Source organism: Ctenopharyngodon idella, chromosome 23, assembly GCF_019924925.1.
Source record: "Ctenopharyngodon idella isolate HZGC_01 chromosome 23, HZGC01, whole genome shotgun sequence".
Taxonomy (NCBI): Eukaryota; Metazoa; Chordata; class Actinopteri; order Cypriniformes; family Xenocyprididae; genus Ctenopharyngodon; species Ctenopharyngodon idella.
Window position 1 is genome coordinate 1,421,361 of NC_067242.1, and position 19,967 is coordinate 1,441,327.

General features: G+C 38.2%; 2 protein-coding genes across 3 annotated transcripts in view; one reads left to right on the forward strand and one right to left on the reverse strand.

Moving 5' to 3' along the window:
* The window catches only part of pcolce2b (procollagen C-endopeptidase enhancer 2b), a 32,463-nt gene extending 20,536 nt beyond the window's left edge, over positions 1 to 11,927 (forward strand). Inside the window, exons 4-9 of one of the 2 annotated variants that reach the window (XM_051881978.1) lie at positions 1,187 to 1,311; positions 3,677 to 3,813; positions 3,953 to 4,116; positions 7,056 to 7,139; positions 8,542 to 8,709; positions 11,313 to 11,927. In XM_051881978.1, the coding sequence (XP_051737938.1) occupies positions 1,187 to 1,311; positions 3,677 to 3,813; positions 3,953 to 4,116; positions 7,056 to 7,139; positions 8,542 to 8,709; positions 11,313 to 11,467 (833 nt within the window). In that variant the 3' untranslated portion in view covers positions 11,468 to 11,927. The remainder of the gene's footprint in view (positions 1 to 1,186; positions 1,312 to 3,676; positions 3,814 to 3,952; positions 4,117 to 7,055; positions 7,140 to 8,541; positions 8,710 to 11,312) is intronic. The other variant, XM_051881979.1, reaches the window with a different exon arrangement.
* Positions 11,928 to 12,973: 1,046 nt separating this feature from the next.
* trpc1 (transient receptor potential cation channel, subfamily C, member 1) overlaps positions 12,974 to 19,967 on the reverse strand; it is a 31,680-nt gene continuing 24,686 nt past the window's right edge. Inside the window, exons 10-13 of the mRNA XM_051881976.1 lie at positions 16,680 to 16,870; positions 16,139 to 16,340; positions 15,073 to 15,267; positions 12,974 to 13,452 (exon numbers count right to left, since the gene is read on the reverse strand). Coding sequence (XP_051737936.1) covers positions 13,225 to 13,452; positions 15,073 to 15,267; positions 16,139 to 16,340; positions 16,680 to 16,870 — 816 coding nt within the window. The 3' untranslated portion in view covers positions 12,974 to 13,224. The remainder of the gene's footprint in view (positions 13,453 to 15,072; positions 15,268 to 16,138; positions 16,341 to 16,679; positions 16,871 to 19,967) is intronic.

Consider the following 19,967-nt stretch of genomic DNA (forward strand, 5'->3'; position numbering starts at 1 on the left):
CCATCAGTAGTTGATGGATGATGTGAGTCGGTAACAGCGGAGGCTTGCAGTTAGAGCTGCACGATTAATCACTCTATTTATTTGTCAGCAAAAGCTCTCCGAGCAAAAGCTGTCAAACGTTTGCAGGATGATGATGATTAATTTTACACGAAGACTATAACCCGTTTTCAAAAATGAGCATTTTCAGGCCCTCAAAACACTGTTGTTGTGTAAATGAAAGGCCAAATGCATAAATTTTCTTAACGTTTTTAGTTGAAAATGTTGTCATCTGAATGGCCCCTATAATAATAAGAATATAAACATTAATTATAGGCGTACCGTAGTGATTCAGGATAAAACAAAAACACGGTTTGGAAGATGGATTCATGTACTCGCTCATTATATAAATTTTGAACAAAAAAGTTACATAGTGTACCATTAAAATTAGTGTACATTATTGGAAAGATTTTCAAACAGCTTTCCCAAACACTCCCCGTCTGTCATTGGTTGGACAAACAGATGGCCCCGCCCCAGACTCACACCATTGGCTGACCCAGTGTTGTTGTTTCAGGCTGGTTCTGATGCTCAAACAAACTTTTCCAAAAAGTAAACCTACAAATGGCATACTTATATTTGAATTAGCACATTAAACTGGGATAGAAGAAAGTGTTTTTGATTCACTTTTATACTCAAAATATTATTTCTTTATGATTTTGGGGTGAAATATGACATTTATGACAGGTCTAGTGACTTTCGATCTTTAGAGTATAGCATAGCGATCCAAAAAGCATGTTTCAAATCGCACACAGAGAGGTTTATATAATGCACTTTAATCATATTTTATGGTGCAAAAATAGGCTTAGCACCTTTTAATATGGGCACCAAAATCAATGCACACTGCTTTCGGTGGGATACAGTTCTAGAAGCAACAGCTCTGGATAAAGAGCATTAGTAGCTGTGTAGAAGGATTAAGGTAGGAACTGCATGCTGGGACCAACAAGTCTGTAAACTCTCTCGTAATGACAAGACTGTAGGGAAGTACATTTTAGAGTCTGCCAATGATGGCGCTGTGCAATTATCTCATGCATCCCTTTTAATTAGGGGTGAACGACCTCACACTGGATGCTTGGTCTATGTTTAGCGTTTCTCTCATTGAGTTTAAAGGAGGAAACATTTCCTAAAAGCCTGTCTGAATGCATGTTTACAGGGGATCAGTACTGTGGTGGGAGATTAATGAAGCCATCAGGAACCTTCAAGACCCCTAACTGGCCAGAGAAAGACTATCCTGCCGGAGTCACGTGTTCTTGGCATATAGTTGCACCGAAGAACCAGGTGGACTCATTTATTCATTTGCATATTACAATTTCAGTTGTTTTTTAGTGTTTTTTTTATCCTTAACTTGGCTACAAAAACAATCAATGGCTTAAAAGACTATTAATATTCAATAAAATAAACTGCACTGACGCTTTTCTTGGATGAGAATAAAATTTGAACTGAATAATCTGGTTAATGACACTAAGGGTGTGTTCACACTTGTAGTTCAGTTCTCTTGGTTCTTTTGGTCCAGACCAAAAAAGAAAATTATGCATTTAGTCCTGTTTCACACTGTCATTTTTATGACCGAACCTAAAGATACAAAAAAAAAAAAGTCTTTATGCTGTGTGCTGAGCTAAACACATTCGTTGTATGTGCATACATATGATGATATTTCTACCAGCTGAGAACTAAGAGCTTTATAAAATGTGTAAAGGAGTCAATACAGCATAAAGAATGCGACCAGACACGGTTCTGACACCTGTACCAAACTGTGGGCAACATAGCTCAAGACAAGACGTCAAAAAACAGATATTTTTGAGCATTCTGTCCTTTTTATGGTTGCATCTTGTGACATCACGTCCTGTTTTTGGTTCGTTTAGATGTCTTTGGTCCGTGTTACATTCATATATCAGTCAAACCACACCAGAGTTTGTGTGGAAGTGGACAGAGACCCATCTTTTCAGCGGCTTGGTGCACACCAGGTGTCGGATGGCAGCATTCACACTTATTCACATGAACAGCACTAACAGAGTTTGTTTTAAAGGGGTCATGAACTGCATTATTTTATTATTTTATAATGTTTCCTGGGGTGCACTAGTATGCTTTTTACATCAAAAATTGTCATAATTTAGAAATAAAAGGAATTTTTCCTACTCCGATTTGAACGCTCAGTTTTAAGGGGCGTGTCTGCTGTGAGACTTCAGTGTAAACGCCCACTGCTGTGATTGGCGATCTTTGCATATAAAAATGGCTAAGTATTACATGTGGAATTCTCTTAAAATTTTAGTACGTTTTTACTATTACAGTTCTCAAGGTTTACTAATCGTGAAAAGTGTTGTTTATAGCATTATATTTAGATTGTGGCATGAAAGGTTGCAGTGATGAACATGTAACTGATCATAGACATGTTGAGCGCATGAATGCAGTGATCTCGTCATTGTAACTTGATTTCTGCACAATAACAATACTTTCATCTTAACTAATAGTGCAAACACGATGTAAATAAGAGATTCGTTGATTCTAACGGGGGTTTTGGTGAGAGTCCAGAACACTCGCGCTGTTTGATTGACAGCTCCAGCGACTGTAAAGGGAGCGTTCTTTGATCGCTTTCTATATATAATTTAATCACAGTTTAAATAACTGATTATTTTCATCCTACTAAGAGAAACAACAAGAAGTTGACCGTTTAGTCACTGGTTTGATTTACTGACAATAATCGATTTTGAGACAAAAACATCTGACTGTACATGAATCATTTCATATCAGAAATCACTGGTCACTGCTGATTTTGGTTAGACGTGTACACGTAATCCATACATATCAAACGATCTGTAACAAAGCAAAAGTGACACAGTAAAAACTTTTTTACTCACATAAGAGTCTTGCGTCATTCCTTTCGGATCCAATATTTCAGGCTCTCTGAAAATCCAATGCAGCTTCTGTGTTTATCCACAACCTGGTACTGCACAACATTTTGCACTCTTCAAAGGCATGTTTATCGCTTAGTTGCTTGATCCAGTGTTAGTGTCATGTCTGTTATTTACCTACTACTACTTGTTGTGCTCAAATCAGTGGGCGGGGCTACTGAACTTTAGGGTATGTCACCAACCCGGGAAGAAGCTCGTTGTAGTCCCTACCAGCCGTTTGTCGTAGTCCTTAAAAAGTGATTTCTGTAAAAGAAAATATCTCCCTTTGCATTGAACTTTGAGCGTCGTAACTTTGCAGATGTTGTTTATACTCAAACAGCAACATTACACACTAACTAAAGTTAAAAAAGTGAAATCATAATCAAGGACCCCTTTAATCAAACCAAATCTGCCAAGTGTGAACACACCCTAACTTTACAACATTGACACTGTTATTGAACTGAATTGAATCAACATTGAACCTACTTGAGCTGAATAATGACACTAATCTCATAATTGATTGTATTGACACAGTTATTGAACTGAAATAAAACAACAAACATGAACGATACCTCAAAATATGCTGAGCAATTATAAACTATCAGACTTACGATTTTCACCTGAAGGATAATAAAATGGGTGAAAAAATCCCAGCTTTACAAGTACCATTGATTAAAAGTGAAATGCCATTATTAATGCAGATATTCCTTGATTGTATGTTTCGCATATAGCTAAAACAGTTGTCCTTTCCACAGATTATAGAGTTAAAATTTGAGAAGTTTGATGTGGAGAGGGACAATTACTGCCGTTACGATTACGTAGCAATTTTTAATGGTGGAGAAATCAACGACGCTAAAAGAATTGGGAAATATTGTGGAGACAGCCCACCAGCGTATGTATCAACACATCATATATATCATATCAAACATATTACATCAGTCCTTTTCTCTATATATTCAAGATATAAACATGATGCTATTAGCAATACGTCTTTATTTGCGCTTCACATTCTGTGTATCTCTCTGCTTTAGGCCCGTGTTCTCAGAGGGGAATCAGCTCTTCATTCAGTTCCTCTCAGATCTCAGTTTAACAGCAGACGGCTTTATTGGTCATTACAAATTTAGACCCAAGAAGTTTCCCTCCACAACCGTTCCACCAACCACGACAGCACCACCCACTACCACCAGACCTATACGTAAGTATAGAGGGCAGTTCTCCCTAATCATACTAGATGTAGATTTTAATGTTAGCATACATTATAGGGGTTGTCTTATGGATAAAGAGGTCATATTATGCCCTTTTACAAAGTTTTTATTTTGTTTTTGAGGTCTACTAGACTAGATTCATGCTTAAATGTTATGTTTCTATGAAGCCCCTCCTTCCAAAAAGTGCAATGTGCTCTGATTGGTCGGCTGGAGCAGTGTGTTGTCATTGGTCAAGCGATTTGAGCGTGTTTGAGAAATGTCCCGCCTCTTACCATAACCACCAGTTTCAACACACTACTAACTAACTCAACCAGGCCCCGCCCCTTTATTCTGCGTATGAATTATTTAAATGAGGAATATTGTGAAGAAATCTCAAGACTACAATGGAGGCGTTTCAGAGAGTTCAGAAACACTGACTTAACACTGCTTAAACAGCAACATTACACAGTAAAGAAAGTTGAAAAAGTAAAAAAAGCATAATAGGTCCTCTTTAAAAGTCAATGACTATTCATTAAACATCCCTACTTGAAAAGACCAACTTGGATTTACATGCTACCATGTTAACAGTTGCAGCCATTTGTCACCAGCCATTCTGGTATTTTCCGCAAGTCACATGTGCAATGAGTGAATTAGCATTCTGGCACCTTATGAAACTGCAGTCATATGAGGCAACGTGTAATCATATTGTACATCTGTTACAAACACGTGTTCAGTCCATTAGATATGATAGAATGGACTAAAAATGTAGTGGAAAGTAAACTAATGATGGTGCCAAGATCACTCAATACAAGCCTGTCAATGAGAGAAGGAACAAAACAAGCGAGAGAAAAACTCCTGACACTGTGTGCATTTGATCATGTTGCTGGAAAAATCGTTCTTAATCAGTATTTTTTGTCATATTTTCCAGTAAAAGCAACATTCAACAAAAATTTACTTCCGAAGCAAAATTGCATAAGAGGGTTTACTTTATTCCTAAGAAAAAAAATATTCATTCATTATTTGTCTTTGCTGTCTTGGAGAAACAAAATGGATATTTAAAGGGGACATATCATGAAAATCTGACTTTTTTCATGTTTAAGTGCTATAATCGGGTTCCTAATGCATCTACCGACCCAGAAAACATGAAACAGGACAACCCAATAACTTTGTTTTGGTCAGCCTTTCTCTGCAAGCATGTGAAAAAATGAGCCGCTCAGATTTCGCTCACCTTGTGACGTAGGAAGGGGATCTTATTATAATATTATAATACCCCTTAATCTGTATGTTTCCACCGATGGTGGCGCCATTTTGTTTTCGTAAGTGACAACGGTGTACCAGTTCTAACACCATGGCAAAAGTTCAGGCAAAGCATGCTAACTGTTCTGTCGTTGGCTGCACAGATGAACACATAACACTATTTAGGCCATGTTGGGCTGCTTTAGAGAAGAGGAAGAGTTGTTGTAGTAGAGTGTTGTTGTCATGCCATCATTTTACGCCGGACTGCTTCACAAACGAGGGTCAATTCAACACTGGATTTGCACAAAAGATTAACATGACGGCACATGCTAGTCGATGAGTTGAATCAACATAAATTTATCCACTAACCATTCAGAAACGTCCAGTTTCATTCTAAAAGTTGTAACTTCTTCCTGAGTCTCTCCATCAGTGTCGACTCCGGTTTGAACAATGTAAGGCTGAACACCGTTACTGACAATCCTCATGTTGGCTGCGTGAGATTCTCCAGCTTTGTTGTTGTTGAGCGACCGAAGCACGAGCTGTTAAAGCTCCGCCCTCTTCTGGAAAGGGGGTGGGAGCAGCAGCTCATTTGCATTTAAAGGGACACACACAAAAACGGCGTGTTTTTGCTCACACCCAAATAGGAGCAAATTTGACAAGCTATAATAAATGATCTGTGGGGTATTTTGAGCTGAAACTTCACTGGCACATTCTGGGGACACCAGAGACTTATATTACATCTTGTAAAAGGGTCATAATAGGTCCTCTTTAAGAGACTGTGCAGTTGATATTATTGGAAAAATTTGCAGAATTCTGTGTAATGGATCTAATCATGAGGCCACACAAAGGCCACACAAAGTCACATTGTGAAACAAGACCTGAAAATGAATGAAAGTGGAAAATTTCTTGCATGTGTTGCATCGCACACTAAAAATATGAAGCAGCAGAACTGTTTTAAACATTGATAATAATCATAAATGTTTCTTGAGCAGCAAATCATCATATTAGAATGATTTCTGAAGGATCATGTGACACTGAAGACTGGAGTAATGATGCTGAAAATTCAGCTTTGATCACAGGAATAAATTACACTTTACTATATATTCACATAGAAAACAGCTGATTTACACTGTAATAATATTTCACTGTATTTTTGGTCAAATAAACACACAAAACATTATAAAATCTTACCGACCCCAAACTTTTGTGAGCTATGTATATATAGTATTTCCTAACATTTCCTAAATTTGCCAAAATGTGTGAATTCTGTGAAATGCATGGTAAATTATATTAAATATTGTAAAATAGAGCTGAGAGTACAACACTGCTACAATACTGTTGGTAGCTGAAATTATGACCTATATAGCCAAAATATTCAATACATGAGATCTTAAGTTTATTGCCTGTGGCAACCTAAGCAGACAAGCTTTTAGAATAAGCACTGATATTATTCGGTGCATATTATTTCATCTAAACTGAATTATTTAAATAAATATGTAATCGACAGACAGGAATTTCAGGGAGCTTTCCATCCTTTTGTTCTTTGATATTGGCTTCAATATCCAATTTCCGGAGCTTGAACCTAACCCACATTTTCTCACTTTTTGCACGCACACACTAAAAGACAAACTCCGCTGGCTCAGAGTCAGCACACTACAGTAAAACAACTTTTTGAAGTATTTTTTTTTTTTGCTATCTCTGCTCTCCTCTCCAGCTTTGAAGTACTCTGCAGCGCTGTGTCAACAGAAATGCAAACGGAAGGGAACCCCTGAGAGCCACTACTGTTCCAGCAACTTTGGTAAGAGCAGCACTCTGCAGTTAATACTAACTTTTTTTTGCTGACACATGAATACACACACAAAAGTGCAAAGTGAAATGGGAACTTGTAGGTGGGGGGCATCAGAATAAGTGGAAACAAGCAGCGATTGTTCACATTTAGTCTATAATCTTGTGCATGTTTTTATGCATGCTATCTTTGGCCTGCTGGTTTGTGTCAGCGTGCTTCAAAAGATTCCTTGAGCATTTTTTGCCCTCAGCACAGTGGATTTGTGTGTGGGATACAGTGCTCTAGTGTAAACAGACTGCAGTGGACTGTGGATAAACCTTGGTAAATGGGAGTGTTGATTCAGTCGAGCTCTTTGGACGCAGTCGCTGCCCCTGGAACAGGTCAGCAATGTTCACGTCCAGGAGCGAGCAGATATTTCATTATGATTTCTGCTGTTTACTTGGATTTGCATAAGGGGAAATCCTGTGGTTGGTGGAGACCAGAGTCACATTGAGAGAAACAAGACCTGAAAGTGAACGAAGGTGGAAAATTACATGCACATCAAGTCAAATTGGTTTAATCACACCCTTTATGTACTGCGGAAATGGATAAACAGTTTATGAAAATACATGTTCAAATAATGGGCTTAAGTCATATTTAACATATCCCAAATTTACCATTTTAAAACTACTTGTACTATTTGGTCTATCCGGAGGAGTTTAGTTTATTTGAAGTTTTGGGGGTATGCATTATAAGTAACACGAGTTATGTAATCAGATTACTTTTTTAAAGTAACTACTAAAGTACTACTAAACTACTAACGGTTTAAGATGTAGGAACTCCAACTTTTGATAGAAAACACTTTTATTTAAAAATAAAAAAGACATTATTTATAACCATCAGATGGTGGCAGAGGAGCATTTATTGGCTCATATTAGCCATTTCCTGTAATAGTTTTTCACTCAGTTTCGCTTTTGAATGAATATTAAACATTATAAAATCACTAGGTTTAAAAATACATTTTGTCAAGGTGAAGTATGAAGTACTCAGAAAATCTCATGTAAAACAATAACTTTTCTTGTGAATGAATTACACAGAAAGCGATTAATGATCAATCATCAATGATTATGGCACTCTTATGTGAAAACTGGCACTCTTGGCACTCTGCAAAATTTTTTATTCAATTAATCAAACTAAAGTGCACAGTAAATCTTTAATTTACAGTGTTTATGCTTTTTTTTCACACAAAAGCAACATAATGCATTATCTTCCATAAAAAGTAACTAAGTAACCCAATTAGTTACTTTTTTAGGAAGTAACACAATATTGTTACACTTTTAAAAGTAACTTTCCCCAACTCTGCTAAAAAATACCAAAATAAAGAAAAGCCCCCAGTGATGGACTCTAAAGTGTTTTTTATTTTTTGACACTGTAGTGATCACTGGAACCGTTATCACCGCTGTAACGCGAGGAGGTAGCATGTACGCCACCATCTCCATAATCAATGTCTACAAGGAAGGTAACCTTGCTATCCAACAGGCTGGCAAAACCATGAGCACAAAGATTGTCATCCTTTGCAAGAAGTGCCCCTACGTCAGACGAGGTAAGTGCCTGCCTCGGCTTGCTGTAAACAGTAACACTTAAGCCCAAAGTATACTAGCGTACGCAAAGCATTTCAAAGTATAACCCATTTGACATGTACGCTTACTCAGGCGATCAATCATGTGACCTAGGCCGTTAGTTGCGCCATGTCACCGCCATTCACAAATCCTTTCCCGTGGCTTCATGGGATAGTAAAGTGTCCATCTCATTTCAGAATCTCACCAGAAGTAGGTCATCCAGGTACTTTTTGCCTACTCTTTTATGAGTACTGTGAATTCAGACATACTTCTTTTGTCACATAATGCTTTTCACCTACTATATAGTAAGCATACCTGCAAACTAGTCGCTTTTCGGCGAAATTCTGCGTTTTGAATCAAAATATATAATTTATGTGAATCGTGTAGATCCGAAGAGTTTTTTTCTCGGGGGTGTCAGGGTGAGTTTTCAGGCACAATAAATCGAAAATGGGCTACTTTCCCATAGACTGGAGTGAGACCATAGACGTCTCTCGAGCTGTTGTGATCTTTTTTGCCGCTCTGTGGTGTGATTGACACATCGCTGTAGCGCTTCAGTTCAAACAGAGGCAGAGCGCACGTGAACCGATCATCTCTTCTGCTTTACAACATGAAATAAACATGACTGAATACAGGATGAATGAATACCGAAGGTATGTTGAAAGATACAGTACAACTTACTGAAATCTGTATCTTGTTACATATAACGTTAATCGATCAATCATTGTTTCAACTGCGGAAAAGCGCCAATAAAATAGCTTGTAAAAATGTCACATTTACCGTAAAATTTACCTCAGAAAAGCTGTTCAATGTCAAAAAACTCGTTAGTCTGCTACAAAAATGAACTTAGAGAGGAGCATTTTGATATATATTCACTGTGACTATAGGCCATTGCATATTTATTGTACTTAACATGTGCTTCAATACTGAATGTATAAAACCGTTTTATGACAGCCACCATTTAAATGTTTAGGCCGATATTAAAAACGAGTAGAAACATAATTATGTCTTTAAAAATTTGTTACAACGTTATTATAAAAACTTCTTTATGTGTAATTTATTTGTAAGTACAAATCAATTAATTTTAACCTTTGATATTATAATGATGTACCAGCTGTGGTTCACTGTATAGTTTACAGCATTAGTTGAGAGAGATATTTTTTCTTTGAGGAAATTTGCCGTGTACTGCACCTGATAGACCCCAAATTAATCAATATTGAATTGAAGGTGGTCAAATTGAAATCAAATCGCAAGCTTCTGAATCAAAATCGAATCTAATTGTGAAATTTGTGTCAATGCCCAGCCCTAGTGATAATAAATGTTCTTTTTTTTTTTTAAATTTTTTACTTGAAGCAAATGTTGTTTTTTCTATTTATTTTCTTGTCAGAGTGCTCCAGAATGCTTAGTTTACATGTTAAAATCACCAAAATTTTCTCCTGGGGGAGGATGCCCCCGGACGCCCCTACTACTATTTACTTTGTAAACATGTCACATTTTTCACCACTTTGGAGTTTGCAGGTATGAGTAAGGAAGCATGCGATTTCACATGCAGCCAGTGTGCGCAGTAGAGCTGCACGATTCTAGATCAATTGAGAATGATGTTTTATTTTTTTTTAAACCGAAATCACGATTCTCCCACGATTCTTAACAGACAACTAAAAAAAAAAATAACATGTAATCTGACAAAATGTTAATTGCATCAATCTATTTAAAATTGTAACACAGGAATAATGAAACTGTGGTTGAAAAGACTGTTTGTGAAGCTGTTTCATACTGTACATGATAACTGCTCTCTCTGGCTCATCGATTTTGTCAGATTTAATAGACACAGGTGATTCGTTGTCATTTAGGAATTAGATCATGTGGGTGTTTGAATTGAGAATTAACAATTAATCGTGCAGCTCTAGTGTGCAGTTAGAAAAACTGCACCATGGTGATGACAAAATTCACATCACACGCACTGTACACAACACGTAAAAAGTGAAGTATACTTTGGGTTTAATGTGCTAGACAGTTTCATCTGTCACAGATATCTGCTAAAACACATTATTTTAACCTCTCATATTGAATAAGTAGTTGTGTTCCTGTTAGTAATGCTTGTTTGCTTCTCAGTGTATAAAAATAAAGGAATATTTCAGGTTATTTTCCACTTTATTTCTGGGAACAGCAGCTGTTGCATGATGTCAGTTACCACAAATTGAAATAACTTCCAACAGGTTTGCTATTGAACTAACTCAACTGTGAGCTTTATTTGTTTGTAAGATTTAAAAAAGGTGAACGTTCCACAAATGTTTGCAAATCAAAAGGTTGCTGGTTCTACTTTGGTTATGAAACTTGTTAAAAATATATAGCCTAAAAATAAAAGTATGATCTTAAAAACTGTCGAGCACCCCATTAAACAGCTTAATGACGTTGAAGTTAACAGCCAAACTCACTGTCAAAATGTCTTTTTTTTTTTATGACGAAATCTTACTGTCATATGTTTATACGATATATAAACATATGGAGTGGATATTGCAAGTGAGGCCCCAGAGAAAAGCTGATCCAAAGCCCTTCCTGAATGTCTCTGCCGTTCCGTCACTGCATTCAGGTTTTTTCTGTGTGGTGTCGCTAGGTTTGAACTACATCTTCATGGGCCATGCAGATGAGGAGGGTCGTGGAATGATCGCCCCCCATCATTTCATCATGGCTTTCAAGGCCAAGAACCAGAGGGCCTTTAACATGCTGAAGAACAAACGTTGCTAAGCCCTAATGGACAATCTTTAGTCTTGAAATCCACACATGGATGTGTTATGTCTTCATATTTGCCCTGCATGTCCCAACTTCCTTCACCGCCCTCTCCAGAGGAGGCCGAGGACTGTTAAAGCACGTGGCACAACACCTGGTTGGGCTCTCTTGGTTCCTACTTCTCTTCTTACTGTTGTGATGACCATCAGCAAGAGCAAAAGTAGTACGATATGACAGGTGAAGAAAACCGGAATGTAAAAATCAAGATTATGGTGTTTTGAACGGGACAGTTTACAAGATATTTGTAGATTTTTGATCCGATAGCAACGTTAGAGGAGCTAAAAGGAAATAAACTTGCTGTTTTTGAAATGCTGGATGATATTGAAATATTTTCATAGAAACAGATTCCTAGAGGTGAATGTTAAATTATAAATTATTTGTTTTATGAGAGGAAAAATAAAGTTCATTATCAGTTAAAGTCTCGGATATTGTCTTCATGTTTTTATTTAGTATTTGTTTATTTGTATTTTTATTGCATAATAATCTTTTCCAGAATCAGATTTCAATTGATTTCAAGCAAGTTTTCAGAGTTGAAAATATTCATGTCATGTCAGGACATCTGTTTCTGAAATTGCCTTAGGGCTCAGAGTGCTTGACTGTGAAGGGCACTATTCTAACGTTTAACTCCTTAGTAAACTATTAAAAGGGCCATATTCTACAATTGTGCAGCATTTTATTTGTCTCCACTTATAAAGTTAGATTTCTTGCCGCAGAAACAGCTGTGACCATTTTACATACTCTCTCTGATCATTAGAGTAGTAGACTGTTACTGTGAAATGAGTAACAAGTCCCAGTAATGAATACTGAACAGGTGTTGCTATGTATGTGAATGACCTGCTTTGCTGCCAATTAGCTAGAAAAGAAAAGTTTATCAATACAGCTTAGCTTGTCAAATTTGCCCCTATTTGGGTGTGCGCAAACACACAACGTTTTTGTGTGTGTCCCTTTAAATGCAAATGAGCTGCTGCTCCCGGCCCCCTTTCCAGAAGAGGGCGGAGCTTTAACAGCTCACGCTTCGGTCGCTCAACAACAACAAAACTGGAGAATCTCACGCAGCCAAAATGAGGATTGTCAGTAACGGTGTTCAGACTTACATTGTTCAAACCGGAGTTGACACTGATGGAGAGACTCAGGAAGAAGTTACAACTTTTAGAATGAAACTGGACGTTTCTGAAAAGTTAGTGGATAAATTTATGTAGTTACTGTGGAGTTGATTCAACTCATCAACTAGCATGTGCCGTCATGTTAATCTATTGTGCAAGCAGTCCGGCGTAAAATGACGGCATGGCAACAACACTCTACTCAATGTAGTACCTACTCAGTATGCGATTTCAGAAACACTGTGGGTCCTCAAGAGTAGGATTGAAGAACTCTGGTCGACAATATGTTAAATGTGAATTAGTCTTAAAATACATAATGTTTAAACACTGGAAAAGCAGCAATAAGAACAAGAACTTAAGCAAGTTCGATATAAAACATTTCTTTATAATAAATGTTATTTATTTGAAAAGAATGACACTTTTAGAAAACAAGTAGGATGCAAGAATATTACATAAGTTATGGTTCTGGAGACTTTGGTGTAGAATAAACAGAGCTTAAGAGAATTCCAGTAGAGTCCCAGGACTTTTTTTTGTCACCTTACATCTTCCAAAGAAAAAGAGAAGAAGAAGAGCATTGCTGAGCATGCTGGGTAACTTTTACTAAATGGTCATGGCTTAGCTTCTGGGGTAGAACATGGCATATTTGGAAGTGCGGAAGCCCAAAAGGTCCCTCATTTCATTGCGGAACTTAGATAGGTCTTGCCGCAGATCGTTGAGGTTCTCTACCGTGGCCTGATCCGTGCTCTGCATCTTCTGCCTTGTGGAGGTCAGGTAACGGTGCACTAGACAGCACATAATCTTCTGGTAGTTCTCGTCTCTTTTCTGCTTCAGGTTCCTCCATTCCTAGAAGCAATAAAAGTTATTGGGTCATTGGTAAGCTGACTTTAAGGCAGAGGTCCTGGAGGGCCGCTGACCTAAAAAGTTTAGCTCCAATCAGCTCCAACACACCTGCTTGAAAGTTTCTTGTATGCCAAGTGAGACCTTGATCAGCTGGTTCAGGTGTGTTTAATTGGGGTTGGAGCTAAACTTTGCAGGACAGCGGCCCTTCAGGACAGAGTTTGGAGACCTCTGCTTTAAGCCATAATATTCTACAGATCACCCCTTTTCCACTAAAATGGTTCAAGATGGAGTTCTCGGCCCCAATCCTGCTCCTGAAGGGCCAACACCCTGCAGAGCTTTGCTCCAAGACACCTGCTGGGAACTTTCTAGCACTTCTAAAGATCTTGATTACCTGGATCATTTGTGTTTAATTAGGTCTGGAGCTAAACTCTGCAGTATAGCCGCTCCAGAAGCATGAATTTGGGGGGCACATTTTGAAGCAAAAAAAAAAAAAAATGCATCCATCCATCATAAATATAATCCATACAGCTCAAGGGGGTTAATAAAGGCCTTCTGAAGTGAAGCAATGGGTTTTTGGGTGAACTATCCCTTTAACACCTTATTCAGGTCATCAGCTCATTAGGTGAGAGCTTTCAGATAAGAGAGATGTGCAAGATGAGGATTCAAAACCACTGCTCTAGAGCAGTTTCACCCACTTTCTTGTAGACAATGGAAACTCCCTGGTAAGTTTCAGGCCCTGAAGTAGGGCTGCACGATTAATCGGACGATTAGAAAAAAAACATTGAAATCGCGCTTAAACGATTTGCGATTATTTTTTTATAGGCGGCTTGTCAATGAAGTATGGCTCCAAATGCTAATCCATCAGAAAGCACTGCGAGTTTGAATCGCTTATAATGTGCATTTGAAAAAGCAACACGCATCAAACATCTTTCCAGACATGAGAAGCATTTATTAACATCTTGTCCAACAAAAGACAACATTTAATAACGTTTTAACTCCAAACTCACTTCACAATGACAGCTGAGCGTCCTTCTGTGAGATGATGTGGCTTCTTACACAGAATAAGGCAGTCGTGTGTTTATTAGTCATGTTCATCAATCAAAGCGTTTCAATCTTCTGTTTATTCAGCTACAGCGTTAGCATGGGATTTCCCGGAATGATGCGTGTTCTACTTCGGCAGCAGGGCATATTTGCAGTTTCTGCGCGAGAGCGCCCTCTGGCTTCAAATGGAGAAGCATTTACTACTGATCACAGAGCCGTACAGCTCTGACAAGCTGCGCATAAAATAATCGCAGCCTTTGCCAAATCGCGCGCGATAAAATTGCGATAAATCGTGCAGCCCTACCCCGAACCTCCTTTCTTGAGGTAGAAATGCGTGAAACCATTTGAGAATTGGCACTAGTCGGGAACATGGAATGTCGGTGGAAAGGGGGCAAGTAAGGTTCACGAATCCACTGACCAAGCACCTGTTCCAGCACCAGTACCATGCTGTATGCTGGAAGCAAGAATTTTTACTTGAATGTCAAATCGATCGATTATTCATATACCACTAAATGCAAACTATGTATACACAGTACAGTAGGTAGATTTTCCCAAATATAAGTTCACATAAGTCTTGCATACCTTGAGGCTATTCTGTCTCTTGACCTTGCCTGTGGAGGTGTGAGAACAGATCCATTTGCTCAGGCTGATCACCAAGTAGCACAAAGTCTTGGGTGAGGGGAGGATGTTGAAGGGTGGAGGCAGTGTGCACTTGTCATTAAAGTAGCTGAGCCACAGCTTAGCCCGAGCAAACTTCCACTCCTTATCTTCATGGTTCTGCAAGCAGATAAAATCATCAAGGTACAACAATGATGCCTTAACTACCCATTGGTCATTGCCTGATACAAGTCTTCTTGAACCAAAGAGTTATACTGAAAGAGCTCCATCCATTAGTATTCCCATTGATCTCAATCATGAGTGATTTTCACATGGCAGAACTAAATGCTCATAAGCAAAGATGGCAGGTTTCAGGCTACCTATTTCCAGGGTTATATGTGCCAGCTGATTAAACTTTGGCTGAATCCGAAATCGCCCCCTAAACCCTCAATCACTATTCCCTACGTTAGTCCACTAATACAGTTCACTTGAGGGAGTGAATGAAAACGAGTGAGTGAATTCGGACAGCCGTTGAGCGTACATCGGTTGTACACATGTTGCTGCAGTGCAATGTGGGATATAATGAGTGCACTCGATAAAGTCTACTTTGGTTTCGGACACCATTACAAATGGCTGTCCCCTCAAATAATGCCCTATTTGAGGGTATAGGGGGCGATTTCGGATTCAGCCCCCATCAGGTTTGGAGAACCCGTAGGGCAGGGGTTCTCAATGTTGGCCATCGAGATCCACTTTCTTGCAGAGTTTAGCTCCAACCCTAATCAAACTCAACTCTTTCTTGGAAGAACTTGATTAGCTTCTTCATGTGTGTTTGATTAGAGTTGGAGCTAAACTGTGCAAGATCTCGAGGACAAGGGTTGAGAACCCCTGCCATAGTGTTTATGTGATGTTAACTCAGGTGAAGGGATATTATGGAACTTCATTTGATTCATTCTACTGGTCGGAAACACACAATTATGGTAATACTACCATGCTAAGGAAGCACCTACACGATTCACATTTTTGGAATCAAATCATCTCAAGGGTCACTCACAGCAATCTGTCTGAAGCTCTTATGCAGCATAGCCACCAGGAGTTTAGTGAGAACGATGACTACAACAATGTTGTAGGTTCCGACTATAAGAGCACCAACAAATGATCGCAGCTCCTCTGTGTAGCTGATCCTTGTGATAAACAGAGCCACGTGTGCCAGAGAGAAAATGTACCAGAAGAGGGCATAACATGTCCCCATGAACCTAGAGAAAGTTGAAGATAAATGATTAAGGTAAAAGATTACATTAAAACATAGCTTTCATATTCTTTTCATGGTCGACATGGAGCCTTTAGAACAATGATTTTTGTCACAAAGACACTACTTTGTCTTCAAGGGGTCACATCAAGAAGTGCTCAGAACTCAAAACTTCCTCCCCAGTCCAAAAAGAGAATTTATTGAAACAACTCATTTTGAATGAGAAATGTATATGACCTCTTTAACTTTTATTTTTGCACCTTTTTGGAAAGACGGCATGAGTCTTTGAGCAAAAATATGATTTCAAATTCTCTAATTAGTGTAAATGAAATGAAAGACAAAGTACGTGTGAAAGGTGTCGTTGCTCTGCTGCTGACAGAAGATGCCCCCACAGTCCTTGGTTTCATTTTTGGCTGTGGATGGATCCTTCTGGTCTTTTCCATACAACTGTGTCAAGCCAATGGTGAAAGAGATGAGCACGAGCAGGAATAAGCCAAGAAACTTCCCAAACTCCTGTAACATCTGACCCATGGAGATCTGCAATGACAAATACATTTTTCGCTTACAGGCGACAACATTGTCAAAACGATCTCCACGAATCTGTATTAAAAAAAAACACTGTATTGTGAATGCCAGGCCAGTAGTGGGCGATGTCACTTTGTAAAGAAACACCTGCCTATAGACTGAACACGTAATACGCATGCGCATGACGTCATAGTTTTCACAAATTTTGCATTTTGAAACCCATTTTCAAAAGTTAGAATTTTCAGGCCACCAAAGTGCTGTTGTGTAAATGAACGGCCAAAACGCATAAAATGTTTTCCATTTTTAGTTGAAAATGGTGTCGTGTAAACACCCTCAAAGACAAAAACCACTTTTACGGCCGTGACACGGCAAGCTGACGTCAAAGAATATGCAGCATCGCGTCAGCTGTGTCTGGACCAAAAAGCTGCTCCTGAACACAACACAACTCTACTACATAGTATGCGAAAAACAGTACACCAACAGAGTAGTATGTCCGTAGGCGAACAGTAGGCGAAAAGTCCCCGGATGACCTACTACTTCCAGCGAGATTCTGAAGTGCGCATTCGATGGACACCTTACTATCCCATGATGTAACTGACGCCAGTAGGTCACGTGATAATGACAACATGGCGGATGTAGTACGTCCAGATTACATTCATACTATATAAAACACACTTTTTTAACAGTCCCGAAGTAAGTTCAAATTCAAATGTAGTACTTACTCAGACAGTACGTAAATTTGGACGCACCGAAAGACTAGTCGACTGCCAACTAGCCTGTGCGTTCTGCACCTGCGTGCAAGAAAATAACTGTCTATATCAGCAGTTATTGAAACAACAGTCTATATTCGTCATTCTAAAAAGGAAACCGAAACTAGGACTGCAGATATACAAACTGTAAACAAAGCAACGTTTGCTTACCATTTTGAATATCAATCACGCTGATCACTTTTTTCATTCCAGTCGGCTCATGTTTTTATGAAATCACTTTCTCTTTTATTTTCGTGGACTTACTAATTTACTAAACAGAACAGCCAATCAGAGCGATCTCTCTCCCCGACGGCTCCAATGCCGATTGAAGATGCTGAATTGGGTCAACTGACCATATGCACGGAACGTTTTTAAGAACTTCCGCTATAATATAATCCAGCTGGAAAACTTCCTGTGAAATTTCACTTGTTGGTGTGTCGGTATCTTTAACAGCATAACAATAATACTTAGTTTAAAATCAGAATATAGTCACTTAAATAGTCAGGCCTAGTGTTATTTTAGTTAATCAAACGTCTTAATGTTCCTCCTTGGGAAAATTCAATTCGACCATCAGTTTTAACACTTTCATGTCAAAAAAAAGCATCCATACTGTAAATGAAAGATTTATTGTGCACTTTAGTTAGATTCATTGAATAAAATGTGAGTTTTCACAAGTGTGCTGAAATCACTGATCTTTCGCTGCTCTGACTGACAGCTTCAGTGATTATAAAGAGAGCGCGGTGCTTTCTGTGTAGACACAAGAAAAGTTATTGTTTTTCATGAGATTTTGTGAGTACTTCATACTTCACCTTGACAAAATGTATTTTTAAACCTAGTGATTTTTTTTTATGTTTAATATTTATTCAAAAGCGAAACTGAGTGAAAAACTACTACAGGAAATGGCTAATATGAGCCAATAAATGCTCCTATGCTGGTTATAATTGATGTCTTTTTTATTTTTAAATAAAATAAATGTTTTCTATCAAATGTTGGATTTCATCTTGAAAAGTTGAAAATGTGGAAAATCTCAGAAGGATGAACAAATAATGTTTTTGGTCATCACATTAAAAATAACATTTGAAGTGCTGGAAAATGTTGCGTGTGCGTGTCTAATTACAGACACCGTGTTTCTTATACAAACGTTCCCTTTAGCTTCGTCTTTATTGCAATCAATAAAACTGGTTTATTGGCAAATTAGGCAAGTGTGATAACTGCATTAAAATATAAATACAACATTAAAAAGTCAACCATTGATGGTTCTGTGTCGATGTACAGTGAGTACAGAATGACAGCTAACAGTTCACTGGAAATTCCCAAGCTGGCTTAACGAAAACCAGGAAGTAACTGTGTATATGGTCAACTGCCGCCGACATGAGCCTGACTAGATCTGACATGTGGAACGCACCGCAAAAACTAGCCGACACTCAGCTTGATGCATCACAGCCCTTATGATTTTTTTAATGATTTTATGTTTTTTTTTATTCTTTTTGGAACATCACAGGTTAGCTGCATGAAGATTCTTCAAAAATAAAATAAAAAGAAAAAATTACAGAATCTCCATTTTTGGGTGAACTATCCTTTTAACCCAGAATATATGCTGTATATATTTGAGAACAGCTATTTATGAGTTGATGATCATGGAAATTAAAAAGTAAATATGGCAATGTTCTGAAACAAGTTAATTTTAAGTGTTGGATGTCATTTTTAACTAACTTCATATATCAGACAACAACTAGTCACTGATAAACCCAGCTCGAGTAAATATTGGTTTTACTCATTAGGGGGTAATGGAAGGGGAACATTTCTCAGTTGCAACATTAAGCGACCTGTACTTACACACATACAGTAGACTAGCTCTTTTAAGGTGCCTACCTCTATCTGTACTTTAGATTCCAGTGTGGGCTGAGGACTAGATGAATTGCTTGTGTCGAGTCTGAGTGGTGAACCATAATTTTCTGTACTGTGTGTTTGTTCTGAAACATTGGCAGAGTGTTGGGGATTTTTTTCTTTTGCTATTGGTGTAATTAATTTTCTTGTCACTCTTAAACCCCTTTTCCACATCTAATAATTTTCAACTTTTGTTGAACCATGGTAGTTGCAGTAGCCATTTCAAACTTCTGGCTCTGATACTGTCTCTGAAGCCCTGGTGTCATGCCAAATCCAACCTCAAAGTGATTCCACTGGCTGAGCATTCTATTTGATGCCTGATATAATACTGTGTTTTTAACAGTTTCAGTCCACTATTTTGTTCTGTTTCAAGAGTGTTAATATTTTGTATGACAGCACTGGAATGTGCTGTTCTGAATGTTTATATACACTACCGTTTGGGATTGTCAAAGCTAAATTTTCAGAATTCAGGA